This window comes from Ixodes scapularis, unplaced genomic scaffold (assembly GCF_016920785.2).
Source record: "Ixodes scapularis isolate PalLabHiFi unplaced genomic scaffold, ASM1692078v2 ptg002055l_1__unscaffolded, whole genome shotgun sequence".
Classification (NCBI taxonomy): Eukaryota; Metazoa; Arthropoda; class Arachnida; order Ixodida; family Ixodidae; genus Ixodes; species Ixodes scapularis.
The window spans coordinates 322,690-339,747 of NW_024610229.1; the positions used below are offsets into that span (position 1 = coordinate 322,690).

At 43.9% G+C, this 17,058-nt stretch overlaps 1 protein-coding gene across 1 annotated transcript; it reads left to right on the forward strand.

Annotated features, from left to right (window-relative positions):
• The first annotated feature begins 445 nt into the window (after positions 1-445).
• On the forward strand, positions 446-14,941 carry LOC115320358. Its single transcript, XM_040210243.3, has 6 exons — positions 446-665; positions 762-857; positions 927-992; positions 3,354-3,434; positions 7,344-7,417; positions 14,775-14,941. Exons 1-6 carry the CDS (start codon positions 479-481, stop codon positions 14,781-14,783), a joined length of 513 nt encoding a protein of 170 aa, XP_040066177.1. The 5' UTR covers positions 446-478; the 3' UTR covers positions 14,784-14,941.
• The last annotated feature ends 2,117 nt before the right edge of the window (positions 14,942-17,058 follow it).

Here is a 17,058-nt window from a genome sequence, read left to right on the forward strand (position 1 = left end):
GTCCATGCGCACCGCGAAATGTTTTTTGGGGCAGGCACGCAGTAAAAATCATAGCGCAGAACCAGTCCATACTGTAGCAAAAATCATAAAAATAGCAACTGCTTTTTTTTTCCCGGGTTAGGCCTAGCTGCTTCTCGGCGAGTATCCCGATAAAATAAGGAACTGAAATTACTTCTCATGCCCATTTTTCCAGTCGCTTTCACTGGTAGTGGAGGTTGTTCCGTAGTAATTTGTGCATGCAAAGCTTACTAGCTTACTTATCTGTATGACACTGCTTGAGTAAATATTTGATATTTCTACTGCTAAATGGACATGCTAAATGAAAAATTTAGCATGTCCAAGACCTTGGACGAAAGGAAAAAAAGAACCGGAAGGAGATTGGCAAGCGGTCGAGGCTTGATAACATTGCTGCAGATTTTAAGAAAAAGCAAAAGGTGCAGAATTATCAGACACCTAAATACTTTTGCATTCTGAAGTTATGATATTCCAACAGTGGCAATGTATTTTTACCCAGACCCAGGAGACGAGGGCAGCACCTCAAGAGGATAGGATACTTCGACATCTCCTCCAGGAGAAAGAGGGGAAAATAAAAAGACTTCAGAAAGAGCTTGCCGAGGAACAGGCTCACAGCCGGAGGCTGGGTTTGGCCCTTGCAATGAAAATTGGTGTGCATGCTTCTCTTTCTTATTACGAACTGAGTCTTTTAAAAAAAGGAGCTATTATAACCTGCATTGCCGTTCAATTTCTACTTGGTTTTTCAGAAGCTGCCTCAGAACCGCAATGGAGGAGGCCTGGTACTTCAAGCGAGGAGCATCTGTTGGCTGAACCACCGTCTTTTGAAGGCATTGAACTGCTCGGTAAGATTCTAGTGTACAAATTTATTTCATCTTTTGATCATGCTTATCCGTGCATCTAATTTTGTTTAGAAGACTCGCCAAGTCGTCTAGTAGAGGAGGTCCCCAAAAGTCCAGTGCCATCAACCTCGTACACAGGCAAGTTTTAAGCGTTTTAAGTTTGTGTTGAGCTTTTACCTGTTAAATGACTGTCAAATGTAATAACAGACAGTAAGATTATCCTGCCCAAAAACTGAGAAAAGTAAATCCGATTTTAATTCTGATACTCTCGAAAATACCTGTAAATTTCTGCAAGCCCAAATGCTGCGCTGGGCAGATGAATACACGGTGCCATTTGACAGAAGGCAACCCTCATGTAGTCACTGTAGTAAATAGAAACTTGTCATCTAGAGGAAGAGCTTATATGTTTGCTGCCTGACGTGGACCATAACTGTCCATCACTTACTGGCAAAGGAAGAAGACTGATTTATTCACAAAGAAAAACGAGAGCGAGCACAAAATGCTGGCATGACCGAGTTGAGGTGCCATATACTCGATTCACCCTTAAGCTGACAGTGCAGTGGAAGGTATGCACTGGATGTACCAATCGGAGCCAGCAACATGCAACATCAACGTGCATTGTCATCGCGCCAGAGAGTGCGGTGACATCCCGCACAGCTGGCTCTGAATTTGGTCCATCCAGCACGTATCTTCTGCTGCAATGTCAGCTTAGGGTGAACAGAGTATAGTCTGCAATACAACCGTAATTTTCCACCACGCCGTCCACATCGACAGTCACCACCGATGCCATGTTCGCAGATAGAAGGAGACCGGCATGCAACGCGCGCGACCAAGCTCTCCTTGACCTCTGATTGGTCCGTCGTTGCAGTCGTTCCCGAACGTAACGAGAAAGTTCAGCCCGGCTCAACTCCTTACGTTGCAAACGAACACGAACAAAACGACCGTTTGGCACTTCGTTGCTATGGTAACTTGTTCCAACCGGTTGCATTCGTTCGTAAGCGTAGTGGTCGCTCCGAACGCAACTGTCTGAACGGGCCTTCAATTGCATGTGCAAGTGACCCAAAGATTAAATTTTCTAAATCAACAGTAACCTTAAAGTTTGTTGATGGCAGTTGAATTAGTATCTAAGCAGTTTTCCTTTAAAGGGCTCCTCCAACGATATTTCTGCTTCTGCTTCTTTTTTTTTTGCGCTCCCTGCCTTTGGTGGTTCGGGAAATTCCGGCAACAAAGACAAGACCGCAAAAAGGAATGGTGCATCATATTTTAATTTGACAAGGCGCAGAACAGTTGATAGATGGTGGCGCAGCAGGATGCTAAATGCGCGTGGCGGGTACGTTAAAAGAACTGGCTTCCTGATTGGCCAGGTTCACCAAAAGTTTCTTTCTGAGTGCGGAATAATAAGTGACTGTTCTTACCTCATATATATTTATAAAAGTTATTTTTATTGAGCTCTGAGAGTTAAAATTTTAAGAACTAAATGTAGTTTAATATAGCACGAAAAGAAGAAACAACAAAAGCAAGTTTTTTGTGATGTGCGCCGTCCCGCGGCATCCGTGTCGCGGAAACTGAAACCAAACTTTTAGACGACACATTGTACTTACAATAAAATAAAATACAATAAAATGCTTACATGCTCTCTCTTTTCGTGCGCTTTCACGAAACTCGGCTAGGTGAGTGGGGACCCCAGTCACCCCCGCGGCGTGCAGGGGGCGACCTGGGTAACGGAGGGACGATGCACGAATGCAAGCACGGAGAGGCGAGCTGAGCGCCGGCGATGCGTGCGCGGCTTTGGAGAGGCGGCCATTCTATTTGACACGCCAGCGGCTTAACGGCGAAGGAATGTTGTGCACCTGCGTAACCTCAGTTCAAGGCAACACTGTACCAAGGATAGCCGACGCTAGAGTCACTATACAGCTACGATGTGGATCTGGCTGTGGAGGGGTGACAGCATGTATCGCGCGTACCATTGGCAGCTCCATTTACGTCAGAGTGGTCTGCTTTTGTAAATTTTATTTTCTTATAACTTCCCAGCTAAATTTTATTTTGGAAAGCTTTTTTTTTTGTTATTGCGTTGTTTGTTGTCACTTAGCACAAGTTTCAGACCAATAAGAAAATGATTGGAGGGGCCCTTTAAAGTAAGAGTTTGCTTATGGCACTTCTTCCTTTTCGCCAGTCCTATGTCAAAACCTACTCGAAACCTATCTTGAAATGTGCTCAAAACGTGTTCACAATTTACTTGACATCTATTGCGAAACTCGCCTTGAAACTGTGTGTTCACCAACCATGGGCTCTTTTGGAAAAACAAGCTGACCCCTGGTGAAATTCGAACCTGTGCCAGTGCCGGTCAGTGCAGTTAAAAATCAATGCCTTCGTCTACTCGGCCACTGTCACAAGTCTGGATGGGTGCATGTAGATGGGCGTTATAAACCACACACCGGCACGTCTGTGGTAGCAGATTGACACGCTGGTGAGATACTTCACGGTATTATTTGTTTTCAGGAAACCTTTCCGGAGCGGAAAAGTCTACCGACCAACCTTCACTGGGCCAAGCTCCTATACCGTCAGCTGACCAGCAACCGGGCAAGTACAGAAATGCTCAAAAGGGGCAGAAAGCAGATTTCTGATACAGTTTGTTTACGGTGGTAATTAACTTTACGGGCTGTATGGATCCTAAAAATGCCAGAGTTGTGATCATGCGCACCATATTTTTGTGTTAAAACAGCAATTCAAAATGGCAGCCAGAATGACAAAGGGTGCCCATCAACAAACAGCAAGTGAAGGTTTCCCGCGCCCCTGACTGGCCGACCCGTAGGAAATTTCTTGAATGTGTCTGTGCATCGTAGCCCAAACCTTGTTTCTCAATGGCGAGTCTTTTGTCGCACCATTGTGCCATGGAACTATCAAATCTGTCGCCCCGCAAGCTCGAGAGACCGGAATGGACAGCAGGCATGGGGGCCATATTGTACGATGCCATCCCGATGAGCGACTTTGATGACGGTCATTGGAAGCGTTCGCTCTAGGAAGCATGCTAAGCGGATACAAGAAGGTGCAAAGAAAATGTATTTTACTGTTTTCAATACGATGATTACAGTACTGTTGCCCACACTGCGGAAAATGTGTTTCTCTCGAAGTATTATTTGAAACGAGCCTAAAAAGGTAAAATGATGTTTGCAATCTTTGCAAAATGTAGCATTTTCATTAGTCAACTTTTACCGGTGGACCAGGGTGTTTCCTTCGTAGAGAATAGTTTGAATTTATTTCTATTGCAACGTGCTCGATATTTGGTTTTATAGTCTGAAACTTTTAATATGTAATATTAAAGTTTTAATATTAATGAATGTTTTATACGCAACTTTTCAGAATCTGCGAATCCCTCTCTACCCTTCGTTCATTCGTACGATTACGCAGTAATGTTTCCCATATTGATTGAGCCAGCTGGGGTAGAACACCTACTTAGATCATTAAAGCCTTCTTCTGCCCCTGGTTGCGATCTAGTTAATCCAAAATTCTTAAAAAGCACAAGTGTTTATTCCTCTATCATACTAACAAAGATCTTTCAGCAGTCACTCGACAATGGTTTTCTACCCGCGGAATGGAAAGTCGGGAAGGTGATTCCACTCCACAAATCAGGTAACAAGACCTCTGCACTCAACTACCGACCCATATCACTCACCAGTATCCCCTGTAAAATTCTTGAACATATTCTGTTTTCCAATCTTGCTAACTTTCTCGAATCGAATTCATTTTTTACATTCGCGCAACATGGTTTTCGAAAAACTTACTCCTGTGAAACACAACTGGTGTCCTTCATGCATAAAATGAATATCATCCTCGACCACTCATCATCAGCAGATTGCATATTTTTAGATTTTTTCAAAGCATTCGATAAGGTCTGTCATAAGCTGCTGCTCTATAAACTGCGTTAACTAAACCTTGATCACAAACTTCTCACGTGGCTTGAATTCTTTCTTATTAACCGTTCACAATTTGTTTCAGCTAACGATCTAACATCCGAGCCGCGCAGTGTCCACTCTGGTGTACCGCAAGGCTCGGTGCTTGGTCCTCTTCTTTTTCTTATTTACATTAATGATCTCGCGTCAACTGTTTCCTCCCACATTCACTTGTTTGCTGATGACTGCGTACTTTTTCGTGAAATAACTTGCGATAATGACATAATCTGCCTTCAATCTGACCTTAACGCTATCTCTGTATGGTGCGAAGCATGGCGCATGGAATTAAATATTAACAAGTGTAAACTAATGCATGTGTCCAGAAAACCTTGCCAATTGCCAAAATACTGCCTAATAACATACCCCTTGACCCTGTATCCTCATACAAGTATCTTGGCATTCATATTTCACATGATCTGACTTGGACCGCCCATACCACATACGTGATTAATAATGCTAACCGGATGTTGGGATACCTTCGATGTAACTTTGCCCGAGCATCTTCGTCATTAAAACTACTGCTTTACACCACACTAATTCGCTCTAAATTGGAATACGCCGCGTCAGTTTGGGATCCCAGCCAAGAAAACCTAATAAACTCACTCGAAATGGTCCAAAATAATTCTGTTCGTTTTATACTTTCTAACTATAACCGAACCACGAGCATAAGTTCAATGAAGTCTAGCCTCAGCCTGCCATCTCTCGCATCTCGCCGTAAAGCTTTTCGTCTCAGTCTCTTTCATAAATTGTTTTACCATTCACATCTGCACGACGAACTTATTTTACCTCCTCAGTACATCTCATCTCGGTTTGATCATGCTAATAAGGTTGGAATTCCATCAGCCAGAACTAACGCTTTCTTTCAGTCATTTCTGCCACGCACATCTGACGAGTGGAATCGCCTTCCTGCTTCAATAGCCACTATCGAAGACTCCCATCACTTCAAGAACGCCTTAGCTAACATTGTATGATTATATGCCATTTTTTGTTTATTTGTATTACCATTTTTGCTGTACTCTGTTTGTTTAATTTCTTCTTGATTGTAACCACTCCCCTCTCTAATGCCTTTGGCCCTGAGGGTATACTAAATAAATAAATAAATAAATATGCACTAGCTGATACCTACTACACAATACAAAACCAAAACCAAGGTTCTTCAAAAACCTGGTTGCACCCTCCTTACCATTCTCTGATGTGGAAAGGGAGGGAGGCGCAGGTTGTGTCACAAGCTGCACCGGTGGATGTTGTATAAGGGCAGGGAGGTTTACCATTTTTACTTAGTGTGAGCAATTTTCTTGGGGTTGAAGATTAGGAAAGGGACAGCGTGTATCACGTTTGGATAAATTTTTGCCTGTAGTATACTTCTTTTCAGCGCAGGTTAGCAAAAGGCAAAAGTATTTTGCGATTCATTTGGAGCAACGCAGCAGATGTGTCAACTATCCGCAAGGAAAAGTGCACTTTGACTGTGCATTGTCATGTTCTACGCTCATACATTCTAATTGGGGCCCATCTTTTTCACTTGCCTAGTTCGCTGAAACCAAGGAGGTTATAAATACTAGGAGGGGGCACGTTGCAATATTGGTGAAGCCTAGTCATAAACAGTTTAAACGATTTTGTGCCCAGCGTGACCGCAGATCTCTCTGGCGATTGGTGCGCGTGACATGTCACGTGGGAGATGGATGGTTGATTGTAGGACTCCTTGCAGGCTTGCGCGCGCTCCGTCCGGTAGGTTTTATCAGATCGAAGGCTAGACTGTGATGTATTCTAGTACCCCATAGCATGACGAAGGCTAGCTATGGTCACGTGATGTGGTCACGTTGGCATGGTAAGTGAGGAGAGTAAGGAGGAAAATGAGAAAGAGGCGAGGCGTCAAGGGAGCATGGCTTGTGGAGGCTACGCAGCCGACGTCATGCCCTCTCCTACCCTTCTATCCTCCTTGGCTGAAACAGAGTTTAGTCTGTTAATCATTTTAGTGGATTTCAAGAGCCATTCTTGGGAGCAAACCATCTCCTTGTCCCAAATATTTCTGATGAAATAAGCTCTACACCTGAGTGCAAGTCAAGATAATACTGCTGACATACTGTGTCTATTTTGGTGCAACATAAGAAAAGTACAAGCTTCGCCTTCAGCTCCTGATCGTTTCCTTCCGTCGTATGCGGCTGAGTGTTTGCTGAAGTGTTACTAAAGATAGAAAGGTTATGCTGGAGGCAAAGCTGTTACTATTTTTCTTCTGTGGCAACAGGGTATGGTATCGAATATTTAAGACAACCCTGAGACAGGGGGCACAGAAAGGGGACAGAACACGATCAAGTTTCTTGTGAGACTTCGTCGTGTTCTGTTCCCTTTTTGTGTCCCCTGTCTAAGGGTTGTCTTAAATCATGATTGTAAACCAGCTCGTTCTGTGTTTTGTCCCTTGTCCGTATCCCCAGTCTCGGGTTTACAACTATGCTAAACCAGCTCGGCTGCGCCTTATCACTCATTATAGTATCCAAATTGGTAAGGATTTCGAATCTAAGCAAAGATACTACCTTGCTTGCAGGATTCCTGCTGCCAGAGCCCGCTCTACCATGTGCAGGCCCTGCACCACCAGTGCTGATCGAAGGAGATGGAATGGTAAGTGACCAAAATTGCTTTGAAGGAACAATGAAGACGATTTAGGAACTTTGTTTGACGACTGAAATAGGCTTCATGTATAATCCAGGGAATGTTGACCAATTTTTGGCCCTAATCGTCACCTGCGTGTCGCACAACTTAATAGACTGAGCTCACTAATCGTTGGCGCATGCATCACGCCACCATAACTGTAGTTCACTGGATGCTGATGGCAGTACACCAGACAGCTCGTGCTTTGCTCGCGTAGGCTAGGCTTGCAGCTGGCTTGTGGCACGTGCAAAAAGACTGCAGCTCCCACGACACATTGCGGCAGCGGCGGCCATATTTATGGTCATATTTACGGCCATATTTACTAGAGTCCTTCGTTACTTTCCTAGTCATGGAACTTCCCCGTAACACTATGTGAGCGCTTCGTGTGCTGCAAAGCGTGACTGTGCAGTGGCGCTAGCGTAGACAGTTCAGCATAACTGGACAGCAGATGGGCATTCAGTAAACGCAGTGGTTGGCCCCCCGGAGCCCACAATCAAGCCCCACGGCCGGTTCGCTCATCTTGCGGTTGCGGTTAAGAGGAATTTTTATGTCGCAATACCAGCTCCACGGGGACATGGAAGTACCTAGCGCCCCTGCCTGATGGCGCGAAAATCCGTGTCACTTCAAGCACTAAAGTTGAATTTCGCATGCAGACACTGACCGCAGAGGCTTGCAATTCGAGTCTAATTAAAAGCACCCTTGCACTTTAGGAGTGGCAGGTAAAGTTGCGGCCGGGGAACACCAAGATGAGCCAAAATGATAGATAAATCACGCTACACAAAAGCAGAGACGGGACTTGGCGTGGAAGGCTTCGAATTGTGGCATGATAGGACTTCTATGTTATAAATTATATTTTACGCGTGTCTTACTTTTTAACTGTGATCCTTTTTTAAAAATTGTGCTTGCTGCGTCTAAGTTTTTCTTTCTTGCTCAACTTATCTTTTATAAGTTAGTATTACAAAATGTTATTGTTATTATTATTTTAGTACTTAATTTTATTATATTGTTATTTTTATTATGACAATAAAATAATATTACAAAATATATATATGTACATAATATTACAAAACTGTTGTCACAGCAAAATGTAGAAACTTTTATCGCATTTCACGCAAGTAAAAGTTTAATCTTTTATCTTGGTTTTACAACTTTCTCATTGCAACTACAGCTGCTAGATTTTTTTTTTGTGGATGTTTCAATTTTTGAGTTTACACAACTGCAGTGTCTGTTAGGACCAAATATGCGCCTTCTGTTATTGAATGAGTCGTAGCAAGCACCTTGAATATTGAAAAAACAGATAGAATTGTAGTTGCTGGGGAAACAACGTTTGTTTCGACCCAGTTTGTATGAAAGTCATGCTAATGCCATTATGAAAGTCATGCTGATACCATTATCTTGGCTTCCTTTTAACAAACATGAAACCATGTTATCAGCGCAGTAACTTAGCTTGATCTTTTTTTTTCTTCAGGCTTGTCGATTTAACAGGTGATTCAAACAATAAAAAGTCTGTGGCACAGTCGTGCAAGTGGTAAAAAAAGCAAGACATGTGTAAAATATAAATCTAAAAAAAAAGGTGTTTAGTGTTGGCGCGATTTGAACCCAAAACTTTCACGCAGCGATGACAAGACTCACCACCGTTACCAGTACGCCACGCAAGACGGCAGAACTTGCGCAGCTGGCGCAGACGTATATGTATAACACCACTGCTTTTGTCTTGCGTGATTTATCTTTTATTTTGGTGCATATTGACCTTTTCCGGCTGTAACTTTACCTGCCGCTTTTAAAGTTTAAGGGTGTGGTTAATTAGACTGGAATTGCAAGCCTCTGCGGTCAGTTTCTGCGAGCAAAGTCAAACTTTTGTGCTCGAAGCGACACGCATTTCTGTACCATTAGGCAGGGGCATAGGGTGCTACATAGTTCCATGTCCCCAAGGAGCTGGTCACGTGACATAAAAATCCCTCTTGGCCACAACTGCAAGATGAGCAAACCGGCCAAGGGGACTGATTTTTGTCACGGGTGGGAGAAACGTCAGAGTCTGCTCTCGCTGAGGGATGCTAAAATACTGTTAGCAGACACGTCGTCCGGTAACGCAAGGGAAAAGTGTGGTTTGTCTGCTATGAGGCATCGACACCATTGTGGGCCGTATGGTACTAATTATGTCCCACGGGCGGGTGGAGAGGTCGGGAAAAAAAAAGTTAAACTGAGAACATCTACTATTTCCTGAAGGGCGCAGTTGATGACCTGTGCTTCATTTGGAAATGCGAATTCCATTCGTTCTCCTGTCGTACATAACCTGACATCCGCTGGTGAATAAATAAGAATTAGAAACAAGCACCTACCTCGCATGCGAGAGCTTTCCTCTTCCGTAAATAGGTGAGGACTTCTGACCTACTTAGGATTATGAAAGCTCTCGTATGCCAGGTAGGTGTTCATTTCAAATTCTTAATTATTCTCGGGTGGATGTTGGGTTACGTACGACAGGAGAACGTATCCAAATTTCTAAACGATGCACAGGTTGTCGATTGCGTCCTTCAGGAAATAGCGGAGGTTTCCAATTTAACTTTGTTTTCGATCTCCTCTATAATCTCACCACCTGCTAGCTAGTATCTGCTAGCAAGTGGCGTCTCTGTTCCGTCAGCAAATGACACCTCGTGGCAGACGAACCGCGCCTCTTTTGTAGCAGACGAACCCCGATCCGGCTGAGATCGTGCTCTCACCACTGACCAAAATCGGGCTCCATGATTAGAAAGTTTTAACATATTAGGTGACAGCGTCTCTAAATCGACTGGAACAGAAACTGCCAGTAAACTTCACAGCCATTCTTTTTTTTTTCGGCATGTCAACAGCTTTGCAGCTTTGCAGCTTTCAAATGCGAGGTTAGAATGCCAGAGTTTAAACGATACTGGATTATCTGAGACCTTAATTTTAAGCACAGTCACGAAGAATGAGCATCATGCTGCCGATTCAAGTACTTTGCGCAAAGGCAAGTGTGAAATTGTGGGTTGCGTGTGCGTAGTCGCGCACTGGAGACTTTGCGCGAAGATAAGCGTGAGTTTGCGGGTCGTGTGTGCGTAGTCGCGCACTGCATGACCAGGCATGAGTGGCATTTTCATTCGTAACTGCTGCATTTGTTAAAGCATATGGGTAAACCTGCAGTCCAGAGGAAGAGCAAGAAGACACGCGAGCAGAATACGCGCAGCACGGCCGACCTGAACACAGTCTTTCAGCACGAGAGCTGCCGCTCGAGTCCCGTAATGAAGTTTGAAATTGTGCAGTAGATTTTCAGTGAGCTTGCTGTTCTTAGATCCAAATAGGCAAGTAGCACCCTAAAAAACAGTCCGCTTGCTTTTTTTTTCTTGGTCACAGGTTTTTTTGTGAGTATAGGTAAACGTCCACAATTACACCTTCAAAGAGGCATCTCCGCGTCAACACGGCTGGTTCCTCTCTTAAAGCTTGGCATTTTAGTGAAGGTATGTTTAAAGTATTCTCGTATGCAAGAAATTGTCAAGCAAACGGAGGATAGCAAGAGTATAGGTGGTTTGTCCCTACTTTCGACAGGAGCTTCTGTTCCTGTATCAAACTTCGGTGGAAGTTTCATGACCAAAAGCATTATTAAGGACTCTGGTTTCCCATTCAAAAGTAGTGTAAGGCTTCTTCCTCATTGATTTTCTCATTCTCGGTGTCCACGGTGGGTTCTTTGCTACCTACCAACACCACGAAGTCTTCGTTTGTTGGAGCACCGCACACCACCACAGTGCTGTCAACATCCACGTAGAGTTTGCACAGTCCCTTGAAGACCTTAATACCCTTGAAAAAAGAATTTCAGTGCCCTTAATACTCCTGGAATTTATTTGCATTCATTGTATTTCTTAAACATAAACATGCAGGCGGGTCAGTTATTGTCTTTATTTGAATATCGGGAAAACTTTATTTCGGCTCTTTTCTTTAAAACTTAGGGCCAAGCGAACTCGTGACAATAAAATGGCGTGTGCACTTAACCCGCAACGGCACATGATCTTGTTATATGGCAGTGTGATTATGAAGTTCAACGTTAGGTTTGATAATGTGACTAAGACTCACTGTTTTGCCAAACTGTGGTAGTCTACTAGATGGAATGTTTTCCAGATTAGTAGATTATAGTGTTCACAAGGAAATTCTTATTGAATGCAGGTTCACCTTGGCAGTGGACTAAAAGTCCCCAAGCTTAAGCTAGATGATTTGGTATCCAAGCTACCGGAGCAACGCTTTGTAAGGGACCTGTCCCGGACGATTTACTCTACTGTTGAGCTCTGCGCTCGCAGCGTGACTGGAGAGCCGAGCCGGCGCTTTCTTAAAGAGGGCGCGAAAGGGAAGCTGCCGGTGACACCCGCAAAGATGATGGCCCTTGCAAGTAAGTGCATAGAGTGTCAAAATATATTAGAATGAAAAGGGGTCAACTTTCAACAAATAATGTAATAATGTAGAAAGTTGATAGAGTTGGTAAATGTCTTAAAAACAATGAGTTGAGAGATGTGCTGTCCTTGTTCAAGTCTTTTTTAAATTTAAACTATTTGGAAAACCAAAAATTTATTGAGGTTCACTTGGAAAACTAACAGGAATAATAAGGTTGAAGTACTAGACAACTAAATATTTAATAAATGAACTTGTGCTCACAAACAAAATAAAATTGGTGGCGACTAGCGTTGGCGGTGTCGATGTCAGCGTGACTGGTAAGACCTTACCATAACCCAGGACTATCTGCCTGCAGCCACCATGTGCTTCCTTTTACACACATTCGACAGCCAAGAACATTTCCTAGAATAGAAAAAAACAAGCTTTCGTGGTTATATTTAACTGGGACATTCCAGACAACCAGAGGATTAAAAGAACTACCGGTGCCCAATATTGGGCCTCTGCCCGACAGCTAAATGTGCTGCCATCTTGGCCATGCATGCTGCATTATGTTTTGTGAAAGCTTTTCAAATGCAATCCCTCTGCTTTCTTTTTTTTTGCTTAAAGGGCCCCTCCAACAATATAATTATGTTTCTGCTTTTTTTTTGCGCTCCCTGCCTTTTCTGTGGTTCGGGGATTTGGGGAACAAAGACAAAACTGCAGAAGAATGGTGCATCATATTTTTATTTGACAAGGTGCGGAATGGTTGTATCGATGGTGGGCGCAGTGTGGTGCTAAACGTGCGTGGCAGATGACTTTAACGGAGCTGGCTTCCCGATTGGCCAGGTCCACCAATAGTTTGTTCCTGAGCGCGGAATAATAAGTGTGAATGTTCTTACCTCATAATTATTTATAAAAGTTGTTTTTATTGAGCTCTAAGACTAAGGAAAAAACTAAATGTACTTTAATAAAGCGCAAAAACAACAAAAACAAGCTCTTTGCGACATGTGAGCCGCCCTGCGGCATTCATGTCGCGGAAACTGAAACCAAACTAGCAGACGACGCATTGTACACACGTGCTCTCTCTTCTCATGCACTTTTACGAAACTCGACTCAGTGAGTGGGGACCCCGGTTGTTGCGGCATGCGGGGGGCGACGATGAAGGGACGATGCACGGATGCAAGCACTGAGAGGCGAGCTGAGCGCCGGCGATGCGTACGCGGCTTTGAGAGGCGGCACGCCCACCGCCCAGCGGCTCTGCGGCAAAGAAACACAAGGCACCACTGTATCAAGGATAGCTGACGCTAGAGTCACTATAGAGCGACGATGTGGATCCGTCAGCGGAGGAGCCGCCGCGTGTTTTGCGCCTACCATTGGCATCTCCATTTACGTCACGCAGTGGCCCACTTCTGTAAATTTCGTTTGCTTATAGTGTCCCGAATAATTTTTATTTTGCAAAGCGGTTACCGTATTTACTCGAATATAACGCGCCCTCGATTGTAACGTGTACCCTTTTCTCGAGGTCCAAAAAAAGAAAAAACGCCATGGCTTCGATTGTTACGCGCGCCAGATTTTGTAGGTTAAATACAGAAATTAAACTTTTTCTCACTTGGAACAAAGGTTTATTCCGAATGCTTCAATCTTGCGATGAAATGAACGGCGCTGTCTCTCGCCGGCAAGGTCGTCATCATGGCGACGGTCTGGTGCAGCGCTCGTGGGACAGTACGCATCACTCGTCATTGTTGTCGGACAACTCCTTATCGCTGTCAACGGCCCAAAGCATTTCATCTTCGGTGCCGTCCATAGCGTTAGGAATTCCGCACTTCTTGAAGGCCTTGATAACCTTGGCAGTCGGGATCGTGCACCATGCATCTTTCACCCATCGCACGTGATGCGGCCCAATTTCCATCGCTCTCTGCGTACAATATCCCTTTTCTTTTGAATCCAGCATCATGGTGAACGCGGTGGGTCTGTGCAGTGGGAACTTCCACGCTGATATGAAAGAAACACAGGAGCTGGCTACGCAGCTTCTTAGCGCGTAAATGGGGGCGGCTATTTTGGAATATCGATGGCGATATGGTAGCGCAGTTTTGGTCACACTCGTTTGTAGCGCACATGCGATTTTTGGACCTTAGTTAGATTCAAGTAAATGCGGTAGTTTCTCAGTGTTATTGCGTTGCCTGCGGTCACTCTCGGCACAAGTTTCAGACCAGTCAAAAAATTATTGGAGAGGCCCTTTAAATCTCTGTATTCGGGAATGGATGGACACATTTCCAGGAATAGACGGAGACATATTCCCTGTAAATCAGCTCTTAAAATTATTAGTTACATGGTCATGGATGTTTTACAATCTGAATTTAGGTTGATTGGTGTCTTTGGCCAGGTGTTTTGGTACTGCCAACCTAGGTTTATAATTGCCACTGTAGCCACTTGTGGAATGTTTTTGTTAAAATGTTTACCATATGATTTGTAGACTTGCACTGACTTAATTTAAAAGTAAGTGAAGGATGTGCCCGTTCTGTCCTTCATCTTAATGTTCCTATTAATTCTTCCGTGGCATATTACCGTTAAGATTTCATCCATTAAAAAAGAAGCAATTTTTTTCAATGCTATGTATATATATAGTTAAGAGTTCAAAACCATATGCTTTGACCTTGATAGATCTACTTGTAAGTTTCAAATGATGTTACGCCCACACCAACCTGAATGTACCGATCACATTTTGACAATACTTGTCATGCATGGTCGCTCTCGAATTGCGCTTACCTATTGGTAGAAAGAAAAATTCTGTCTTTGTGTTGTGCATTTCTAGTGCTTCAAAACATTTACAGGGAATTAAGCCCTCCAGTTCCTTTAAATTATATATATTATGTTTGCGCAATTACAACAAAAAGAAAAAAAAAGTTTTTCTTCCTTGCACAGCTGTTTAACGCAGATATATTTACAATTTCTCCAGGTGGCCTGATGTACTATGAGAGGACAAAGAAGCCAGAGCCTGAACGTCGCCCGATCCTGGAGCTCCAGACGGTAGTCCGCGACATCTTAAAAGACTTCTTGCCTGATGTTGCGAGGCAGGGCAGAAGGAGGGTCGCTCCGAAAGAATAAAATGGCAGTGATTCCTTATACCGTTTCACAGTGGAATTATTTACTCAACGGCAAGTACATACTAGTTGAACCAGCGTGACAAGTTAATGTGACCAGTTGAACCACCATGACACGTTCAACCACCATGACCAGTTCAACCGGTTCAACCAGTATGACCAGTGTGACCAGTTCAACCACCATGACCAGTGTGACCAGTTCAACCACCATGACCAGTGTGACCAGCTCAACCAGTATGAAACTGGTCAAACTGGAGCAATATCCAAGTTTGAAACTGGTACCAGTTTGAACTGGTTGCCAGTTTAAACTGGTCTTTCCAATAGGGCTCTAAGGCAGAGATTGCTTCAGGACGTCACCATTTTGTCGCTGGTCGCATTTTAGTGTGTTTTGTCCTTTACAGGGGAAGCGGTTGCGCTTGCAAGTGAGATTTGCCAGTTTATATTGAATCAGTAGATTTGACAATGATTGCTACCCTAAATTTGATATTACGAATAATCATGATTGTTCTCTTCCGGGTTATGCTCCGTTTGCCAAATACAAACGCAGACTGAAACGAATGCTCCCTAAAAGCTTGGGTTTGGGCTAGTTGGTTGTACATCAAAAGACGTGCTGCGCTGCGAAGTTCTACAGAACAAACGCGTGCCCAAAAATTGAAAGGAAAAGGATAAGTTTACACTGAGATGAAGAGAAACACAGCGAACACGAATGGGCGCAGACTAACGACTGTTTATTCTTTTCTTTTTCCCTCCTTTTCAGTGCATGAGTTTCCCAATGCGCGAGTTTAGAAAGGAGCGAACGCTATGAAATAATGATAAATGTCTTCATGAAGATGTGTGGGCTTTCGACTTTTGTGGTGTTTTTCCCTTTTCTGATAAACGTTCGGTTTGTGTTCAATTGCTGCTAGGCAAGCAACACTGCTTGCCTAGCAGTTCAGCGCCGGGACCTTCCACAGGAAGGTCCCGACGCTGGTGCGGGCTTGGCCGCGCCGCGTGAACGGCGAGCCCCGCCCAGTCCCGGTGCAGTGCCGTTCCTGCTTCAGGTCCCCAGCCCGACCGGCTCAGTCCTCAGAGCCAATCCTTATCCCAAGGTTACGGATCCGTTTTGCCGACTTCCCTTACCTACATTGGTCCATCGACTGGAGGCTGTTCACCTTGGAGACCTGCTGCGGATGTGGGTACGGTCCGGCACGAAAATCACACTCCCTCACTCGGATTTTCAAGGGCCGACGCGAGCGCACCGGACAGCGCAAGAACCGCACTGCTCTACGGAGCCACCATCTCTATCTCGGGGCGAACCCATTCCAGGGACTCGATCTCCTTACAGAGAAAAGAAAACTTTTCCCGGGGCTCGCCCAGACAGCGAACAAAAAAAACACGTTCGTCAGACTTTCCAGATGGCGTGTTTTCGAGTATCCTCCTCCACTGTCGATCTGAAGCCATTATGTTAACTTCGTGCAGTCAAATTTATTGAAGATATTAATAAAAATTTTGTTGTTACTGCATGGAGACTTAACATAAATAAAGGGCCGACCAACCTAAGTATATAAATGATAAGTAAATGCACCCCCAAATTATCTCAAGCCTTCTTTTTCGTTATCTTCGAGAGGGACGTGTATCAGTGATAAAAAAAAACGGAAACATTATTTTTTTTTAAGCTGATTAAAATAACATGTCTTCCTCATGCATACTCAACTTCTCAAACATAAAGGAGTCTGTTGTGCATTTTATTTGATGAACAACAATTTTAGGTGTATATGGGCTGGATGAGTTTCGGAAAACCGAGGGCAAGAAAGCGACCAATTAAGTAGCCGTCATGTCGAGTAGACTATGAACTACTGCTTAGCTCTATTGATGATGAACAAAAAAAAAATAGCACAGATGATGCTTACTTGCAAATTGAATCGACTGTTATCTTGTAAAGAAAAAAACCTCAAATGGCAGGCTATGTCGGAATTGTCCACTCTGATGCGCGCTATTTTAGGCCAGATCCGATGCGAATACAAGGCGCAGTCTTCCTATAAAAAATAGAGGGTCTGTCCTTAAAAGTTTCATGACATTTCGAAAACATTATTGATCTGAGCTCCGTTGCATCGTCATCACCTATATATGTTGCGAGGACGTCTCGATTTCATGATTTCC